Source organism: Carcharodon carcharias, chromosome 15 (genome assembly GCF_017639515.1).
Source record: "Carcharodon carcharias isolate sCarCar2 chromosome 15, sCarCar2.pri, whole genome shotgun sequence".
Lineage (NCBI taxonomy): Eukaryota > Metazoa > Chordata > Chondrichthyes > Lamniformes > Lamnidae > Carcharodon > Carcharodon carcharias.
The window spans coordinates 71,283,102-71,302,003 of NC_054481.1; the positions used below are offsets into that span (position 1 = coordinate 71,283,102).

Sequence of the window (18,902 nt, forward strand, 5' to 3'; positions counted from 1 at the left end):
GTAACACCGCCACCCGTAGGTTCCCCTCCAAGCCACTCAACATCTTGACTTGGAACAATATCATGATTCCTTCACTATCACCAGCTCCAAATCCAGGAACTTCTTTCCTAACAGCACTGTGAGTGTACCTACATCACATGGACTGCAGCAATCCAACAAGGTGGCTAACCACCACCTTCTCAAGGGCAGTTAAAGATGGGCAATAAATGCTGGCCTTGCCAGCAATGCCTACATCCCATGAATGAATGAAAATAAACCATCCATGTTTCATAGCGAAATAACATGTTGCTGAGAACACAGGCCTCATAAACCAGCATCTTGGTCATAAGAGTCAGCTTGATATTATTCTATGCACATTTTGTGAGTCAGCCAAAGGTGGTAGCTGCTTTCCCTATGCAGGTATCGGGTCCTGCATTAAGACACAGAATGTCTGTCACCATGGACCCAAGGTAGCAGATTTGCTAACCAGCAGGGTGTTGTTTAATGTGATCAAGAGTGGAGATGTGGCACGTAGTCCTACAACCACTTTTTTTGATACTGATACTAAGGGAGAGCAAGTTACAGGTCACTAATATATATATATATATAATATATATATATATATCAAGAAAAGCAGAGAGGAACACCACTGTGTGCTTCCTCCAGTCAGAAAAACAACCCTTTACCACTACTATTTCCTCTCTCTCAGCAAACTTTGTACCATGCTGCCACTGCCCCTTTTATTCCATGGGTCTCAACTTTGCTGATATGTCTGTTATTTCACTTTATCAAATGACTTTTGGAAGTCTATGTACATCACATCAACCACATAACCTTCGTCAACTGCATTTCCTTCACCAACCGCATTACCTTCATCAACCCTCTGTTACCTCATCAAAAACTCAATCAAGTTAATAAAGCACGATTTGCATTTAAAAAATTCATGCTGGCTTTCCTTAATTAACCCACACTTGTCCAAGTGACTGTTCATTTTGCTCGGGTTATTGTTAGTAAAAGCTTTCTCACAACCAAAATTAAACTGACTGTCCTGTAGTTCAGGGTTTATCCTTGAACCCTTTCCTGAGCAAGCATTCACAGTTCCCAAGTCCTCTGGCACCATCAATGTCCCTGGAAAATTGGAACATTATGACCAATACCTCTTCAGTTTTCACCTTTGCTTCACTCAGCACCCTCAGATGCATCCGATCTGGTCCTGATGACTTATCAACTTGAAATATAGCCAGCCTTTCTAACACCTACTCTTTATCAATTTTTAGCCCATCCAATATCTCAATTACCTTCTCTTTCACTAGACTTTGGCAGCATCTTCTTCCTTGGTAGCCCATCCATTACCTCAATTATCTTTGAGCTTCTACTTATTAATTTGGACTCAATCTCCTTAAATTCCATGGAGCATCATTCCTAGTCCTTCTAATATCATTGGTTCTTACATTCTCCATGATAGCTAGGTCCTTGCCCTCATGCTCCAAGTTCTTTTATAGTCATCAAGAGATATCCTTAAATCTGGCTTCAGGTCATGGCTGCAGGGAGCAGTATCTGTTCCCCCAACTGCACTATCCCTAACCAATACCACATTCCTTATTCATGCAGACAAGTGCAGTTGATTGAATACAAGTCACTCAAAATAAACCTAGCCACATATAGAATCTAGTGGTTAGAAGAAGTGCTAAACAGTTGTGTTTAATTCAGTGCAGCTGCTTTATTGTGAGAGTTTATAAGTACAAGAGTAGTAGCAGGAGTTAAGCATTTGCCATTGACTTCTTTCCTTCCCTCCCCCTTTGCTTACTGAGGTGCAGATCCACAGATGCCAGGGGCCCAAATGGTTATTCTTGAAGGTGAATGTCAGAAGATTGATCAAGCATGGCTAGGGAAAATTACAGCTATGCATGGTCCCTTATGTGTATAACCATGTACTTGTACTTCCAGCAGGGGTTGCTGCAAAGGGACCATTGGAATCTTCCCCCGCCTTGCTAATGCAAGATCACTGAGTTCACTTGTAATGTCAATGATGCTGCCTCAACAGCAATCAGCTAATTCAGTACAAACCAGGAATTGAATCTGAGGTTTTGCTGGTCTGTATGGCCAAGTTATCTACAAGCTTATCCATTCAAGCTCTTGGGGAACTTAGATCCATATGTCAAGTTAAAAAACATGTTCATTCTTGTTTATTGATCAAGAATCATTGATTCTTATGAACGCAAATGTCAGTACTAGCTAATTTAATGTTTTATTGTGAGGATGACCTTCAGCTAAACTAAACTAGTGAGAGCTCACTGCATATATTAACACTATCTCAAGGTGAAGCAGAGAAATAAAAGCATTAACAAAAGTAAATCAGTTGTACTTTTATCTCTGTTGATAATTGAGATCAGGACCAGATGCAACTTTAATTTGGGAAGCATATGCAGAGCAGAGTAAATATTGCATACTAATACTTAAGAATTCAAAACAAATTCTGTAATTAAATTAAATCAGTGGAATTGACTGCAATTTAAGTTACAGGTTTCCATAGCCCCTCCAAATGAATTCTTGAGTTTTGTTGAAGGCTATAATCATGGTTAATTTCAATGGCTATTATCCTCGTGGAGATGTAAAAGTTTCAGGGTAACTTAAGAAGTTCTCGGAAGCTGTTATCATAGGAGCATAGGAACAGGAGTAGGCCTCTATCTCCTCCAGCTTGTTTCACCATTCAGTGAGATCATGGCTGATCTGAGATCCAACTCAACATAGCTGTCTTTGTCCCATATCCCTATATGGGACTAGAGTCAGGAGACACTCAAATTTCATTGGGAAATGTTCTGGCATTTGTTTCCAAGGGAAGAGCCTAGGGGAAAGGGAGACAATCTAAAAATTAGAGACAGACCTTTCATTAATGACTTAGATGATGGGATAGAAAACCACATATCTAAATTTGCCAATGGCACAAAGATAGGCACCACTGTATCCGGTGTATATGGAGGCATAAAATTGTGGTGCTATTGATTGAAAAATAGATTTCATTCACTTACTCTCAGTTTTGCCCAATGTAGACAAACCAAGGCTTTGTATAGCTGTAGCATGACTTCTATCCAAACTTATATTCTTGTCCTCCAGAGATAAGGTCCTCAGACACTCCACTGTCTCTAGCTTTCCACCATTTAGAAAGTACTCTATTCTTTTAATTTTAGTCCAGAGTGGATGACCTCATGTTTGTCTACATTGGGCAAAACTGAGAGTAAGTGAATGAAATCTATTTTTCAATCAATAGCACCACAATTTTATGCCTCCATGTACACCGGATACAGTGGTGCCTATCTTTGTGCCATTGGCAAATTTAGATATGTGGTTTTCTATCCCATCATCTAAGTCATTAATGAATACAGTGAATAATTGAGGGCCCAGCACAGATCCTGGCTGGCCACTGCACCTTTTGAATGACCCCTCTCTGCATTGTGTGCCTATTTTCCCAGCAATTTGAGGATGGCGAGGTCAGCTATATTCAACCTTCCTTTTTGCCGATCCTGACCCACTATCTGAGGTGATGCTTCTGTCATTGCAGTTGCCCAGTGTTTACATTACCATCTTTCCAAGTTTACATCATTTTGATCACTGGGGGATGGCAATGGGCAGTGATCTCTTCAGTGTACTTGTTCACTGTGTCTTGAGGTCCTCCTGCTTAGAGGTGTACCATCTCTAAAATGCTCAATGTTGAGACCTTGGCAATGTTTCATGTTCACCTTGCCAGAACACACAAAGTAATTGAAGCGCTTCCATTACTAGACCCAAGTCTTGCTAACAACAGTGCGGTTGCTGATCTCTCCGGTGATTTCTAGCAATGCCTCCTTTGTTTGCCTGGCTGGCCTTCTCATGCCGTTCTCAGGAAACAAAATGTGGTGCCTGGCTCACACCATCTCTAACGTAACTTCCAGCGAGATGTTAGAGAACCTTGGAGCCGCCCTGCCAGGTCTGACTGTCATGTCCCTTCTCTATTTTATTGTCCCCTCAGTGCTGCTTCTCTCTGCTCGCATCCACTTTGAAAACTGATGAGCACCCTTTAACTGGGCCCTGTCACTTCCAGCTCCCGCTTCCTACTCACACCCACTCTGTGTAATTGACTGGATACTGGGAAGTGACTCTCTAATTGTTGCCTTCCACAAAGTACTGATGATCAGAGAACTCCGACCTCCAGCGGGGTTGGGACCCGGAAATGCTCCTGACATCGGGGTACTGCTAAGATTGGGAAAATCCAGTCCACTAAGTCCAATATTTTTGTCCTCACCAGCTCAATCTGATTCTTAAAACGGTATATCAGTAAATGAATCAGTAAAACAATTTTTAGTAAATTAATCAATTATGCCTGCGGTGCCTGAAGTTACTCTACTTGCTTCCCTTTCGTTCAGTTTCAAACTATTACTTATACTACCTTTTCTGTTTGAGCCTTCACTCCAATTACTTGTTTAAAGCCCTTGTGCCCGCCCTATTTATCCTTTCCTCTAGGGCCAGTTCGGATGTAACCTACTCCAACAGCACTGTTCCTTCTTACCCCAATAATGGTGCCAGTGTCCCATGAAGTGCAACCTGTCTCTCCCACACCACTACTTCTGCCACACATTTACCTCCCTAGTCTGCTTATCTTTACACCAATTTGCACATGGCTCGGATAATAATCCAGAGATTATAAACTCTTAAAGTCTTGAATGGGCTCCTCCATTTTCCTCACAAGGAATCTTAAGGGGCAAGAATGTGGGACTAGCTGAGTTGTTTTTGCAGAAAGCAGCATTTATATGATTGGTCAAATAGCCTACTTTTGTGCTAGAACCACTCAATGATCCTTCCCTATAGGCAGAATTTTTCCATTGATGGGTGGGGGGGGGGGTGGGTGGGACCCGCACACCGATGTGTAATATGACGCATGTTGATGTCGGACGCGCATCTCGACGTCATCACGATATTTCGGTGGGCAGGCGCGCGATGATGTCCGTTGCGCGACCACCATGAATTAACAGGCCACTTAAGGAACTTGAATTAACAGGCCACTTAAGGCCCTTGAGGCTCCAATTGACCTGGATTTTAAGGCGCCCTTGCAATCTTCAGCTTGTCGCATGGGCAGGCGAGTATTAGAAATTTTCATGAAGCTCATCCACGGACGGGAGAAGAGGCTCAGTGGGTTCACAAATCCAGATACTGAAAAGTTACTGCTCAGAAGTTAGTGAAACTTTCCTGTGTGAGGTGGAAAAGTTGCAAACGCATAGCAGCTGCTTGGATTGGACTCATAACCTTCAGTTCAGCACTTTTCAGTGAGGATTTGTTTTGGGGCCTGTAAGTTTCAGGAAGCCTCTCTGAGCCTGGCAATGGGAGGTGATCTCTCCACCGGACGCACCTCATCTGAGGAGGAACGGGGGGGGGGCTAGAAGGGGGAGGAGGCCAGGAGTGCACATTCAGCCTGCAGGGGAGCCACCTTTGGGAAGACAGGCGCAGGCACAAGGGGTGCAGGGCCAAGGGTAGTCCAAGGCACAAGGGGCCGCAGAAGACGGCACTATCCTGCTGCCAGGGTATACAGGTGGTGAACCAGCTACCTCAATATGTCTGAGGTGCAATGCCGAAGGAGGCGCCGTCTGCCAAGGGAGACAGTCAACAGTATCTGTCAGATGATTGATCCAGAAATCTCAGCTAACTGTGTGGGTGGACACCCCATGCCCGCTGCACTCAACTTCTAAGCCTCCGGCTCTTTCCAGGGGTCGGTGGGTGATCTTTGCGGCATCTTGCAATAAGCTGTCCATGCTTGTGTCAAGTAGGTCACAAACGCGCTGTTCAGGCGTGCATTGACCTTCATCCACTACCGCTGGGACGAGGCCAGCTAGACAGAGCGAGCCAGTGGCTCTGCAGTGATTGCTGGCTTCCCCCACATCCAGGGTGCCATCGACTGCCCACGTGGCCATCAAGGCGCCAGCAGGTGAGCCCTGTGCCTTCGTCAACAGGAAGGGCCTCCACTCCATGAATGTGCAGATAGTGTGTGATCACAGGATGCAGATTCTACAAGTCTGTGCAAGGTACCCAGGCAATTCCTACAACGCCTACATCCTCAGACATTTGAAGGTTCCAGGGCTCTTCAGTGCTCCAGCCTGTCTGGATGGATGGCTGCTGGGTGACAAGGGCTATCTCTTCAGAAGGTGGCTCATGATGCCTCTTCGCCATCCAAGGACAGAGGCTGAGCAGCGGTATAATCGAAGTCATGCCTCCACAATGGCTGGGGTGGAGAGAGCCATCAGTCTTCTCAAAATGCGCTTCAGATGTCTGGATTGTACTGGGGCGCACTACAATACCCCCAGATCAAGTGTCCCTGATAGTGGTTTCAAGCTGCACTCCCCACAATCTTGCGCTGCAAAGCGGGTACGCAGTGGATGATGAAGACGTTGATGCAGTGGCTACGGCTGCACATGATGAGTCCAGCAGTGAGTCTGAGGATGAGCATGCACAGGGAAATGATGAGGGGGCACATGCTCACCCGGGCATACTCCAGGGAGGCAGGGACACCCAGGAAGCTCTAATCCAAGGAACCTTTAGCTAGCACAGCACATATGGATTTCCAACACAAGCCTGGCCTATAGCCTCCATCCTGGAGATCTTAGTGCAAAATCTGTCTGGATAGGAGCATTGACGATGGGCCCAGCCAGTAAATGTAAATGACACACAAATCACTCGTCAAATCTCAGGAATCCATGCACCTGCCCAAGAAAACAGGCACCCCCAGCCATTTCAGGTGACATAAATTTAATGCTGTAACAAAAGTCTCTTGACAACAGAAATAAAATGGTGTTGCACTTCACACACAATCGGAAGAAACTCATAGGGGGGCCAACAAAAAACCTCCAGTCATGAACCCAGGGTGTGCCTTAAGTGCCTTCATTTTACGTTTGCGGGTGCTACGTCTTTGTAGTGCACCCTCGCTGGCACTGGCATCTGAGACAGCCTGCTCTCTCTGCTGTCCTGTTGGCCTCGACCTTGGTGGTCGTCCCCTGGCCCATCGACACAGCCTCATTGGGTGCCGCAGTCACAGGCAGAAGGGCGGAGGATCTGTCAGCCTCATCCGGTGTGCCCTGAGAGGCACCAGCAGAGACGACAGGCAGCTGCTCCACCGACGTGAGGTCCATTTGACCCTCCCTGCTCACCGTAGATGGATGGGCACCGAGCTGAGATACCTGGTGCCCAAACTACTGCCCACATGGTCACTGACCACATGAGGTCAGTGTCCCTGTGAGGGATTGCAGGTCTGAGCTCAACCCCAAGAACCCCTGATCCTGTCCCTGGAGCTGCCTCTCCATGAAAGTCGCCACTCTCTCCATGGAGGAAGCTTGGTGCTCAGCCATGAGGCTCATTGCATTGGCTATGGTCTGCATAGACACTTCCACCACTGACACCAAGCCAAGCATAGCCTCATGTATCTCCACCAGATGGTCCCGCACACCCGGCCACATCTCATCAATTGGCTGCATCGCTTATGACTCCAGAGGTTCATCATCAGTGTTGGACTGAGCATGTGCCTTGGCCCCTGCAGTCCTCCGACTGCAGGCGCCATTGGCACTCTCTGTCTCCGCCATCTCTTCCAGGGATTGTGAAGTGCCATCACGGCTGTGACCCGGGACACTAGCCGAAGATATGATGCCCACCAAGGTGCAATATCTGCGCTGGTGCCCCTCCGGTGTCAGAGGGGGCCCTGCTGCTCTGGGTCCTGGCCCTGCACTGCTGAAGCTGAAAGGAAGAGTAAGGAAATTCGATCAGTTAGCCTGCGGGCAATGTCAGTGTACATGCCTGTCCCCTGGATCATCATGCGCTCATCATTCCACATGCAATGGGCAAGCCATGTTGGTTACGTCACTCACTCAACAATCAGCACTGCCATGGATTTTGGGAGACTGCTGGTGACGTGAGTGCTAGCCATACATATCTGCCCATGGAACCCCAGCCTCTCTGGCTCCAGTGGACCTGGGCACTTCGAGCTTCTCTCGGTCGAGGGCCTCCTGTTCAAAATGGCTCAGCAGCAAAATCTGACCTGGCCTACCGCCAGCCCTCAGCTGCTCGGTGTTCTTATGAGAATTCTTCTCCTGGAAATGAAAAAATAGTATTGATAAGTGATACTTGTACTGTCAATCTCCTGGTGGCCGGCCCACCCCAAGCCCAGTTGCCCATTGCAGGGATGCAGTGCGTCCTTCCCCCAGCAGATTTATCTGTGCCACACCATCTTGAACAACCCCTCCCACCATGTCATCACCCTGACTTCGACATGTCCTGGAGTTCGAGCACTGCACCTGGGTGCAGATCCTCTAGGTTGCCCCCACCACAGTCATGTCGATGTCTGTCCACCACATGCTGCGGGTGCAGAACCCATCTCATCACAACTCTCTCAGGCTAACGAATGCATAGGGAACATCTGCTGAGACGCCCAGCTAAGGACATATGCCATCAATGACTCATTGCACTCAGACCACTCAGACAAGGGGTGCCAGCGGGGGAGAAGCTTACACGATGGGTGAACTGAACGGTGCCAACATGCTACTCATGCTTCCTGTGCGCAGCAGGTCGTTGAACTGCTTGCAGCACTGGGTCCATGAGTGCCGCACCATGTCGTGGGAGCTCACAACCTCCACTACCTCCTCTCACACACACTTGGTCAAGTGGGGTGGCCTCCTCCTCCCATCCTCGGGGACAAGCACCTCCTGCCATGCTGCCACCTCCTCGAGGAGGGCAGCAAGGCACTCTTCTGAAAACCTGGGCACACAGTGACCACCCGCCCTACCCTCCTGAATGGCTAGCCTCGATGTGCCTTGGCCCTGACCTCTGGTCATGTACAGCAGCCTTGGAGCGGCTGCAGCTTGGCCTTTAAACAGGCCGCTGGGTCGCCATTTGACCCGGCGGTGATTGCCGATCCGCCTCCGCCCGCCCACTCCTGTTGTTCCCAGGAGTCGCCAAACATGTTGGGCGGGCCTTGATTGGCCTGCCTACGTAAAATGGTGGCGTGGTCGCGATCGCTTGTGGCGATCGGGACCGCGCATGCCAGCACCCGCACCCACACTCCCCACCTGATACGGGGAAAATTCTCCCCTATGTTGTTGGTCTCAGCATGGATCAAAAAGCCTGGATCCTCATCCTCCCTGTCCAGTGTCCTTTCAAGCTGGTTCGACATGTCCCTCACTCTGACAGATGACATAACAAGTGGGTTCTTGATCCTGCTTACAAAGGATACAATCCATTTTCCGAATAATTGAATTCCCTACAAGTATCACATTGCCCATCCTCCCCCTTTTGGATAGCCTCCTGCTCCAAAATGCCATGATCAGCGTTTGAGCTGTCCTTTTGACAGTCTTCATCCGTGTCCTCACAGGTAGCAAGCACACTTTACCTGTTGAATAGAATCAGTTTCCGCAGATCCTCATCTTGTGCCTCGCCTTGGTTCCTCGTACTCTGCTCACTATCAGTCATACCAATCCTGTTTGGAACTTGTACCTCTTTACGAGCTATCACTAACATCCAGAGCAAACTGTCCAGATACTTCTCCCCTACCCATGTGTCCCAACTCAATGACACTGAGCTGTAAAGATTTGAGACAGAGACATCTACTGTAGATTTGTTTTCTCTGGACAGCCTTGCAGTCCAGACAGAATCTGCTATGCCATATCCTAATCCAGATTATTTTTAGTATTTATATCTACTTTTTACTGTGTAAGTTTTTCATTTTCTTTTACTACACACTAAGTTCCACTAAATACTAGAAGACTGGGAGAAAAATGAAATAATTACTGCCCCAGATTTACATGAAGCACTACGAATATTGGAGGCAAAAACACTCCCCGTACCCTCTGCTCCCCCTCTCCCCCACTCCATCTTCCCCCCTGCTTTCCCTACATTCCCCCTTATCAAATAAAAAAAGTAACAAATATTTCACATTTTCTGTCCCATCTTGTAAATGATAGTGTTTTCACCATATATATTGATAACAATAAATTCTGCAACTTTAATTTTAAACTATGTGCAATAATTTTGGCATAGCTTCATCTGGTTAAAGCAACGAATAGCTGAGTTACAAAAACTAGGAAGGTCCAAGGTTCTTTGTCAATGCTGATTTAGTTGATCTTAGCCAGGGTGTTTGGGTTTCCATCCACTGGCCCCTGCTGGAATTGTGTGTGGAATTTGGAGGGCAGAATTAGGCTTAGCTGTGTTATCCACTATGATTAAAGAGCCTTCAGCCAGTTGCTGCTTAAGTTTGTGCATAAAGGCTAAATTGATCAAGGAGTTAGTGCCTTCAGGGAATGCAATGAGGGGAGAAAACTGGCAGAAAGGGATAGATTTTTTAAAAATACAGGTTAAGCAGTGGTTTAAGATTTCTGAATGAATTCAAGATTTATTGATTTTACATTGCAGTGTATAATCTCAAATATATTTTATATTCAATTCCCCATCAGGCTGACTTTAGATTTAGATTGTAAAAATGACAATTGTGATTAGAATGACTTCCACAGTGAAATTAATTTATATTTAACTCTTTTTGAAATGTGGATTTATATTTCTTAAAAAGAAACTGCCTTTTCAAAGTTTTAAATCTGCTAATTGTTATAATTCAATATAAAGCACAATAAGTCTGAATTTCTATTACAGAATACTCTGGGCATGCCCATATTCTTTTGGCTGCAATGGAAAAAGTAAGTAATATTGACTTTGTATCCAACATTGACCCGGTCGTTCTGAATTTAGTGTAATCTTAATACTTCCATCTGGTGAATCAAGAACTGATGAAATTTTGGATGAATTCAAGTGACATTTATTCTAAGAAATTGTACCTGAAACCATGCTAATGCCCTGAAGCATTGCCTACAAACAGTATTTTTCCACCCTTACAGAGGCTTATCATTAATGGTAGCCTTCATTAATTTGCAATTACTATGTCCAGAAGAAACTTCACACTTGTTACATTGCAATATTGGGGTTTAAAACAGGTGAACAATCCTACAATATGTGAAAAATACTGAATTTATTTTATAGTGATGACACCAGTTATTTTGATTTATATAAGATGAGCTCCTGAAACATAGTGATCGCAGTATCAGTCCAGGTAGTGAAATTGAGAAGTGTGATGCAGTATATTATTTCATGGTGATAATAATGGGAGACACAACCATTTTTAATTTAAACTATAGTGATAATCATTTTTTTTCATTTCTAGAAGCAGATTACCTATTTATATCACATAACATTAAAATATTGGCTGAGTTTTATTGCTCTGTAAGAGTAGTGGCAAAGCACTGACTGTGGAAACTTTTCTAAAAGTTTCAATGTCAGTAGCCTATAGAAACCAATCAAAAAAACAGAGTCGTGAAAGTGGGAAATTAATAAGATAAAATTGGGCTGCAGTATTTTGAACAATTTGGGTTTGGAACTTTATGGCAAAACAGTCACAAATGCATTATAAAGATTAAGCAATAGCACATGTTAAATAATGGAGGTTATACTGGATCTTTGTTTGAGGCATCTGAAGTCGCAACATTCTGTTTGCATGGTTTGCCTTATTTTATTACAACATCAAAATGGCAGACTGATGAAGGCCTGCAGTATTTTGTTTCAAGTAATAAACCTCTTAACAATTTCAGTAGAATCTGGCACATAAAAGGCTTTAATACAATTATATTCATGATAATTGTTTCCAGAACGTGAAGACATATGCAATGTTTTTAAAACTATTTTGTTTCTGGCTGAGATATGGTGTACATTTGAGGAATTTGCAGATAAATGTTTTCTGTAATGTTGAGTGCAGAATGATTGTAGGCAGGGTCTTTATTAGCCTAATGGACCTCATTAAAATTAAACAGTGCAGTCTGGTGTGTGTATTACAAAAAAATAAGTATACAGTGATAGCTCTAAAACTATGAACAAGTCTGATATTGTACTAGTTATGCCATGTTAGCTGTTCACATACTCAGTATAATTGTTTTTCAGAATTAATCTCAGAACTGTCCAATATTGCACTTACCAACTTTTGACACATCATTTCTATCTCCTCCATAAATATTTAATATCTGTTTCACTACCAGTTTCCAAGACAAAATGGTGTCCATCATCTGTGAAAATAATGGAGGACCCTTTTGCAGCAATTTTCACATGCAACATATTTAACATGCACCTGCTTCCTGTCCGATTTTCAAGTGAAAGTTCTGCTCACTGAGAGTTTAAAAATACAAATTACAATTTATAGTTTTGAACTGTAAGATGATAACGCTTCTTGTCAGAGATCACAGAAATGCATCAGTTTGAATGATAGAGGGTTTGTTAGATGTCACATTTTATTTATAAAGTTATTTATGCCTTTATTAATTACAAGTTTGTTCTGGAAACACACTAGGTAGACAGCTGATTTCAGCAAAGTTGATGCAGAAAATATTTCAGTTTGGCTGTTGTTTCTGCAGTTGCCGTGTCTTTTGGCAGTTAGCATTTAAAGCTTTAAATAGGGAGACCAACATGGCTGCCTTGCTATTTGGTTTCTCACAGCTCACTTCCAAATGGTGTTGGCTTGAGTTGATTAGCCACAACCTGGGCATTCACCCTTGGGTTTGAGACAATCACTGTTTTTGTTTCAGAACAACCCATTCGAGTCAGGCAATACCTTTTTGGATGGTTTCATGATATTGGCAGTGACATCTCTAGTCTGGAATGTGTCCTTTTTGTCCTTTCAAGGCAGTGTGGCATTTTTCTAAAGCTATCAGTTCCAGAAGTTTCAGTTAACCCCCAGCATTTAACGGGGATGGACACATACAGAGACACAATGACGAGGAAGGGACCACAGGCAAGAGTCAGGTGACCCTTGGCGGCCATCATTGCCCATTTTAAAAAGAAAAGTCAGTTCTAGAAGATTCCACACTGAGTTTAGTTTATCTTTTAAAACTTATCAATATGGTGTGCCTTTACAGGACATGACAATTGGAATAGCCCAATCTAACAAATAACTTATAAATTTATGTAATATAATGAATGTGGGTTGAAACAAGGAATATGCTCTCATTTTTAAAGAGTACAACTGTAATTTTTCTAGTCTCTCCCTTCAGCTGAAATCCTTCATCCTTAGTTTAATTCTAGTAGATTCTCTCTGCATCCTGAGGCCTTGACACCCTTCTTAAAGTGTGGTGCCAAGAATCAACCATAGTGCTCCCAGCTGAAGCTTAACCAGTGTTTATAAAGGCTAAGTATAATTTCCTTGCTTTTGCATTCTACACTTCTATGAATAAAGCCAATGATCCTTTAAGCCATTTAATGTCCTTCTTCGCACCTAAAGCGCTCCACATCTCTACCCCTCTCCTCCTAAGATTCTCTCTAAAAACTACCTTTTTGAGTAAGCATTTGGCTATCTGCCCGAATATCTCCTATATGGCTCAGTGTCTGATTTTGTTTCATAACACTCCTGTAAAGCCTCTTGCAATGTTTTTCTACATTAAAGGCACTATCCAAATGCAAGTTGTTGTTATATACATATTTATTTACAGTGCACCAACAGCTGCTTACTCTCATTACTGCCATTGGTATGGATTCTGATTGTCAGTCCTTGGTGGCACTTTTAAATGACAGGAAGATCTACCACAGTTAATTACAAAACTTGCAAGTTTTCAGTTTTCTGCTGTAGTAAGGTTTCAGTTATTGGTTTCATTTACTTAAAAGATCAAATGGTTTGTTTCCTCTCCAAAAGGGTTGTTTCTCTTTCATGTGGAAGAAACTGATACCTTTTTGTTTAATCAATGTAGACAAGTGAAATTATCTTTTGAGATATGCCTCATTGCATTGGTGACGCCTCAGTGCATTGGTGACATTGGTTTCAGTTTCTGTAATTTTTTTGGTATACGTAAGTATTGTTGACTGAAAACTTCTACTCCAAAGGGTTAATAGTGTCGTTTTTAACACCAAAACAATTAAAAGCAGCAATTTGAAACAGGATCAAAATTCTTCCAAAATCTGTTTTTAAGCACAAGCAACAACTTAAGATTTAGAATCTACTTGAGGATACGTTAGGATAAGATTTGCACAAAACAGGCTAAGTTTGCTTTTCATTTTTCTGTCTGAATCTGCAGCTCTTATTAAGGATAATTGGCTCATTACAGACTGTCTTGTTGCATGCAGGTTTAATGTACTTGCAATACGCTAGGGAAGGTAAAATTCTGGATCACAGGAGTCTAGGTTTGTATGTAGGAACTGCAGTTGACTTTTGAGAGACGTTTTGTTGGAAACCTAACATCATGAAATACAAATGAAATTGCCTTGTAACTTAGGAGTAAAATGTTTCTAACTATAAAAAGCATCCAAGTATTGAAATAGTGTAGGAACAACCTAATAGTTGAGGGTGATATCTTGGTGTAGATAATTTTCATTTCATTAGAATGCAGTTTGTTTACATGGACCGTCACTAATTTGTTGCATTTTGATGCTTAGTTATCAATTTGCTCCCTCTTCTTCACCACCACCGCCACCCCCTCACCCACCAATCCGAAACAAAATCGTAAGCATGTAATTGACTGTTGAAAAAATAAAGTTTAGTTTATCGCAAGGACTTCACTGTCAAATGTAAATGTTTTTGCTTCAAATATTGCATGCAACGTCTGCTTAATAAAGTGTCATGCTTGGAACTTCAGCCTTAGTCTTAACCCTTTTGGATCCCTGTCTATATGCAACCAACTTAAGAGTATGAATTGTTCTTTGTTGCTGGATAGTGATAGCTTTGTGTGCAGTGTTTAATGTTCTACTCTGCCTCCATTCTCAGGAAAATAACAATATAGCTGTCTCCAGCAGTTTCTTTAAATAGATTTATTCTGAAACAAAGGTGTTGGGGGTGGTGAAATGTTTCGACTGTAATAACCTATAGTTTGCTTAGTGATTAGTCAGAGGCAGGAAGCATGTCGTTATCGATAAAGGAAAGGTTTCTCTAACATCTGGTGAAATCCAGCACAGCATACAATAATAGCTAAAAACAGAACGAGGACTTAAATGCAACAGCTGGTGACCAAGCTGCCAAATCAGCATTACCTGTGGTGAAACACTGTGCAGTACAATGATTGAAAGATAAAACTATTAAAATAAGTGGTTAAAGGATAATCATAGAATGATGCAAACTTGTGCCTATGATTTGCTATATAATCAGCTTCGTATTATTTGGCTGAGTGAAGGATGGTCAAATTCCCACAGGGAAAATATATTGGAAAATGGACCACCTCCTATCATTCCTGGTTATCTTTTGAAGATTACGTTGCAGCACATTAGTTGAGGCCTTGTGAGCCAGGTTCTCAACTCAGCCTTTTAGTCGGATAATTGATTTGTCAATAACTGCAGCTGCTATGATATGTTTATACCTAAGAACATAAGAAATAGTAGCAGAAATAGACCAAGCCTTTCCTCGATAGGAGGTCCCTCCTTAAAGGACCTCTGGGCCCACCAGAGGATATCCCAAGGTGTTAGCAACACCACCCCCCCCACCCCGGTTCCCCTGCCACATGACTTTTCAAACCTCAGCCCACCATATTCCTTACCCCTGCCCCCACTCTCTCCCTTGCCAGGGCCTGCCAGCTGGGTACCTAATGAGACCCCCAAACACTGACCCAAATCCTGATCCAACACCGCATGCCTCTGTCCTGAAACGATGGAGAGTGGCCGGCTTCTGATTGGCAGGAAGTTCTCTGAAGCAGGATTTCCTGATCCAGGAGGGTGGCAAACTTGCCCCCAGTATAGTAAGCGCAGGGCAGCCTGTGCTCCCCTCAGCAGGCTTCCCCCCAACTTTTGAGTGGGGACACGGGGAATCCGGTATCTTGTATAATTCAGTCTGTAGTCGCTGTTGTAATGTGTGAAATTAGCGCACAGCAAGATCCCACACAGCAAGATCCCACACAGCAGTGTTATAATGACTAGATCACCTGATTTAGTTGGAGTGGTTGAGGGGTAAATATTAGCCAGGACTGTTAAAGCTATTGGGGAGAACCTCCTTGCTCTTCTTTGAAATGGTGCCCAGGGATATCCAGCTGAGAGGGCGGACATGGCCTTAGCTTAACATCTCATCCGAAGGACAGAACCTCTGACAATGCAGCAATCCATCGGTGCTGCAGTGAAGTGTCAACCTTGAATTTCTGCTCAAGTGCCTGGGGTGGATCTTGAATCTTCACTCTTCTAACTCAGGCAAGAGCCACAGCTAATCCTTGTATGCACAATTGTATCCTCTTAGAAACAATAAGAATTGCTTCATATACAATGAATTAGTTTGAAGTAACTTATTATGTAGGCAAATACAGCAGTCACACAGGTGCACATTATGCACAGGAAGATCCCATAGACAGCTGTAAGATAAATGGCCGGGTGATTTGGTTAAGTGAAGGATGTTGGTCAGGAGACTAGGAGAACTTCTGACTTTTCTCCAAATTGTGCCTAAGGATCTTTAAGGCCCACTAGAACAATGAGCTGGAACCATGCTTGAAGAACCTGCTTGAAGTATTCCAGTTATTTACTTACTGAAAACATTACTTTTTGTGTGAGAATGTATTTGAAATGATGTAGTTAGTGCCAGGCTGAACAGGAAGACAGGCTTCCCAATCCTGCTTAACCTCTGAGAAAACACTTTTAAAAAAAATTTTTATTTTATATTTTTAATTAGCATGGCACTATTGACTCACAACGCATTGGTCATAGGCAGTCAATGCAAACTCCCGTCTCTGAATTGCCTAACCTACCTAGTTCCACTTTTTTGGGAATATCGGTATAAGACCATAAGACATAGGAGCAGAAATTTGGCCATTCTGCCCATCGAGTCTGCTCCGCCATTCAATCATGGCCGCTAAGTTTCTCAACCCCATTCTCCCCGTAATCTTTGATCCCCATACCAATCAAGAACCTATCTATCTCGGTCTTAAATACACTCAATGACCTGGCCTGTATTGCCTTCTGTGGCAGTGAATTCTATAGATTCACCACTCTCTGGCTAAAGAAGTTTCTCCTCATCTCTGTTCTAAAAGCTTTTCCCTTTACTCTCAGGCTGTGCCCTCGGGTCCTAGTCTCTCCTACTAATGGAAACATCTTCCCCACGTCCACTCTATCCAGGCCTTTCAGTATTCTGTAAGTTTCAATCAGATCCCCCCCCTCATCCTTCTAAACTCCATCAAGTTTAGAAACCTGAGGAGAATCCTCAAACTTTCCTCATATGTAATGCTGTCAGACTATATTTCCATACAGTATCCTAGGCTTTATTAAAAGGGGCATAGAGTACAAGAGCAAAGGGATTATGTTGAAGGCAAAATACTGCAGATGCTGGAAATCTGAAACAAAAACAAAAAATGCTGAAAAACTCAGCAGGTCTGACAGCATCTGTGGAGAGAAAGACAGAATTAACAGACAGAGTCAATATGACTCTTCTTCAGAGCTAAAGGGAGGTAGAAATGTGGTGAAATATATACTGTTTAAGGGGGGGGTGGAATGGGTGAAGCTGGAATGAAGGCCAGCAATAGGTGGGGGCAAAGGAAAGATTGCAAAAGATGTCATAAACAAAAGGTCAAAGGGTTAATAGTGGTGGTACTAGCTAAAGGAGGTGCTAATGGTGACATAAAGAGTGGAAAGCAGGATGTGATAATGGTAGGACCAGGGTAAGCCCTCTGGAAAGTGACAGATGGCCCTGCTGGGGTGGGGGGAGGGGACGGTGGTGGGAAAAAAGACCAAAAAAGCTAAAACAATGAATAGAAATGGAAATAAATATAAAAAATAATAATAATGAAAGTAAGTGAGAAAATAAATAAAAATGGTCCACCCCTTCATCATCCCCAACACCTCAACCCCCTCCCATGGCACCTTCCCGTGCAACCACAGAAGGTGCAACACCTGCCCCTTTACTTACCCCCTCCTCACCATCCAAGGGCCCAAACACTCCTTTCAAGTGAAGCAGCATTTCACTTGCACTTCCCTCAATTTAGTCTACTGCATTCGCTGCTCCCAATGCGGTCTCCTCTACTTTGGAGAGACCAAACGCAGACTGGGTGACCGCTTCGCGGAACACCTTCAGTCTGCCCGCAAGCATGACCCAGACCTTCCTGTCGCTTGCCATTTCAACACACCATCCTGTTCTCATGCCTAGATGTCCGTCGTTGGCCTGCTGCAATGTTCTAGTGAAGCTCAACGGAAAGCTCTGCTTTCCACTCTTAATGTCACCATTAGCACCTCCTTTAGCCAGTACCACTGCTATTAACAACCCTTTGACCTTTTGTTAATGACATCTTTTGCAATCTCTCCTTTGCCTCCACCTATTGCTGGCCTTCTGTCCAGCTTCACCCATTCCACCCCCCCTTAAACAGTATATATTTCACCAAATTTCTACCTCCCTTTAGCTCTGAAGAAGAGTCATATTGACTCCATCTGTTAACTCTGTCTTTCTCTCCACAGATGCTGTCAGACCTGCTGAGTTTTTCCAGTGTATTTTGTTTTTGTCCTAGCTCACCCAATCTTTCCTCATTGCTGCAGTTTTCAAGCCCTGGCAACAAGCTTGTAAATCTCCTCTACTGTACACTCTCCAGAGCAAATATGTTACCTGTAATGTGGTGACCAGAACTGTGTACAAAATTCCAGCTGTGGCCTAACCAATGGTTTATACAGTTCCAGCAATATATCTCTGCTTTTGTATTCTATACCTCATCCCATAAAGGAAAGCATTCCATTTGCCTTTTTTACCACCTTATCTATCTGTCTTGCCATCTTGAGGGACCTGTGAGCATGCACTTCAAGGTCTTTTGCTTCTTCTACCCATCTCAACATCCTCCCATTTATTGTGTATTCCCTGGATTTGCTTGTCCTCCCAAAGTGCATTACCTCCCACTTCTCCTGATTGAATTCTATTTGCCACTTTTCCGCCCACTCAACCAAGCCATTGATCT

At 43.6% G+C, this 18,902-nt stretch overlaps 1 protein-coding gene across 2 annotated transcripts in view; it reads left to right on the top strand.

The window, feature by feature from the left end:
* LOC121288071 (E3 ubiquitin-protein ligase MGRN1-like) overlaps positions 1 to 18,902 on the top strand; it is a 194,418-nt gene that overhangs the window by 114,935 nt on the left and 60,581 nt on the right. For both annotated transcript variants that reach the window (XM_041206368.1, XM_041206367.1), the window contains exon 7: positions 10,630 to 10,673. In XM_041206368.1, the coding sequence (XP_041062302.1) occupies positions 10,630 to 10,673 (44 nt within the window). The remainder of the gene's footprint in view (positions 1 to 10,629; positions 10,674 to 18,902) is intronic.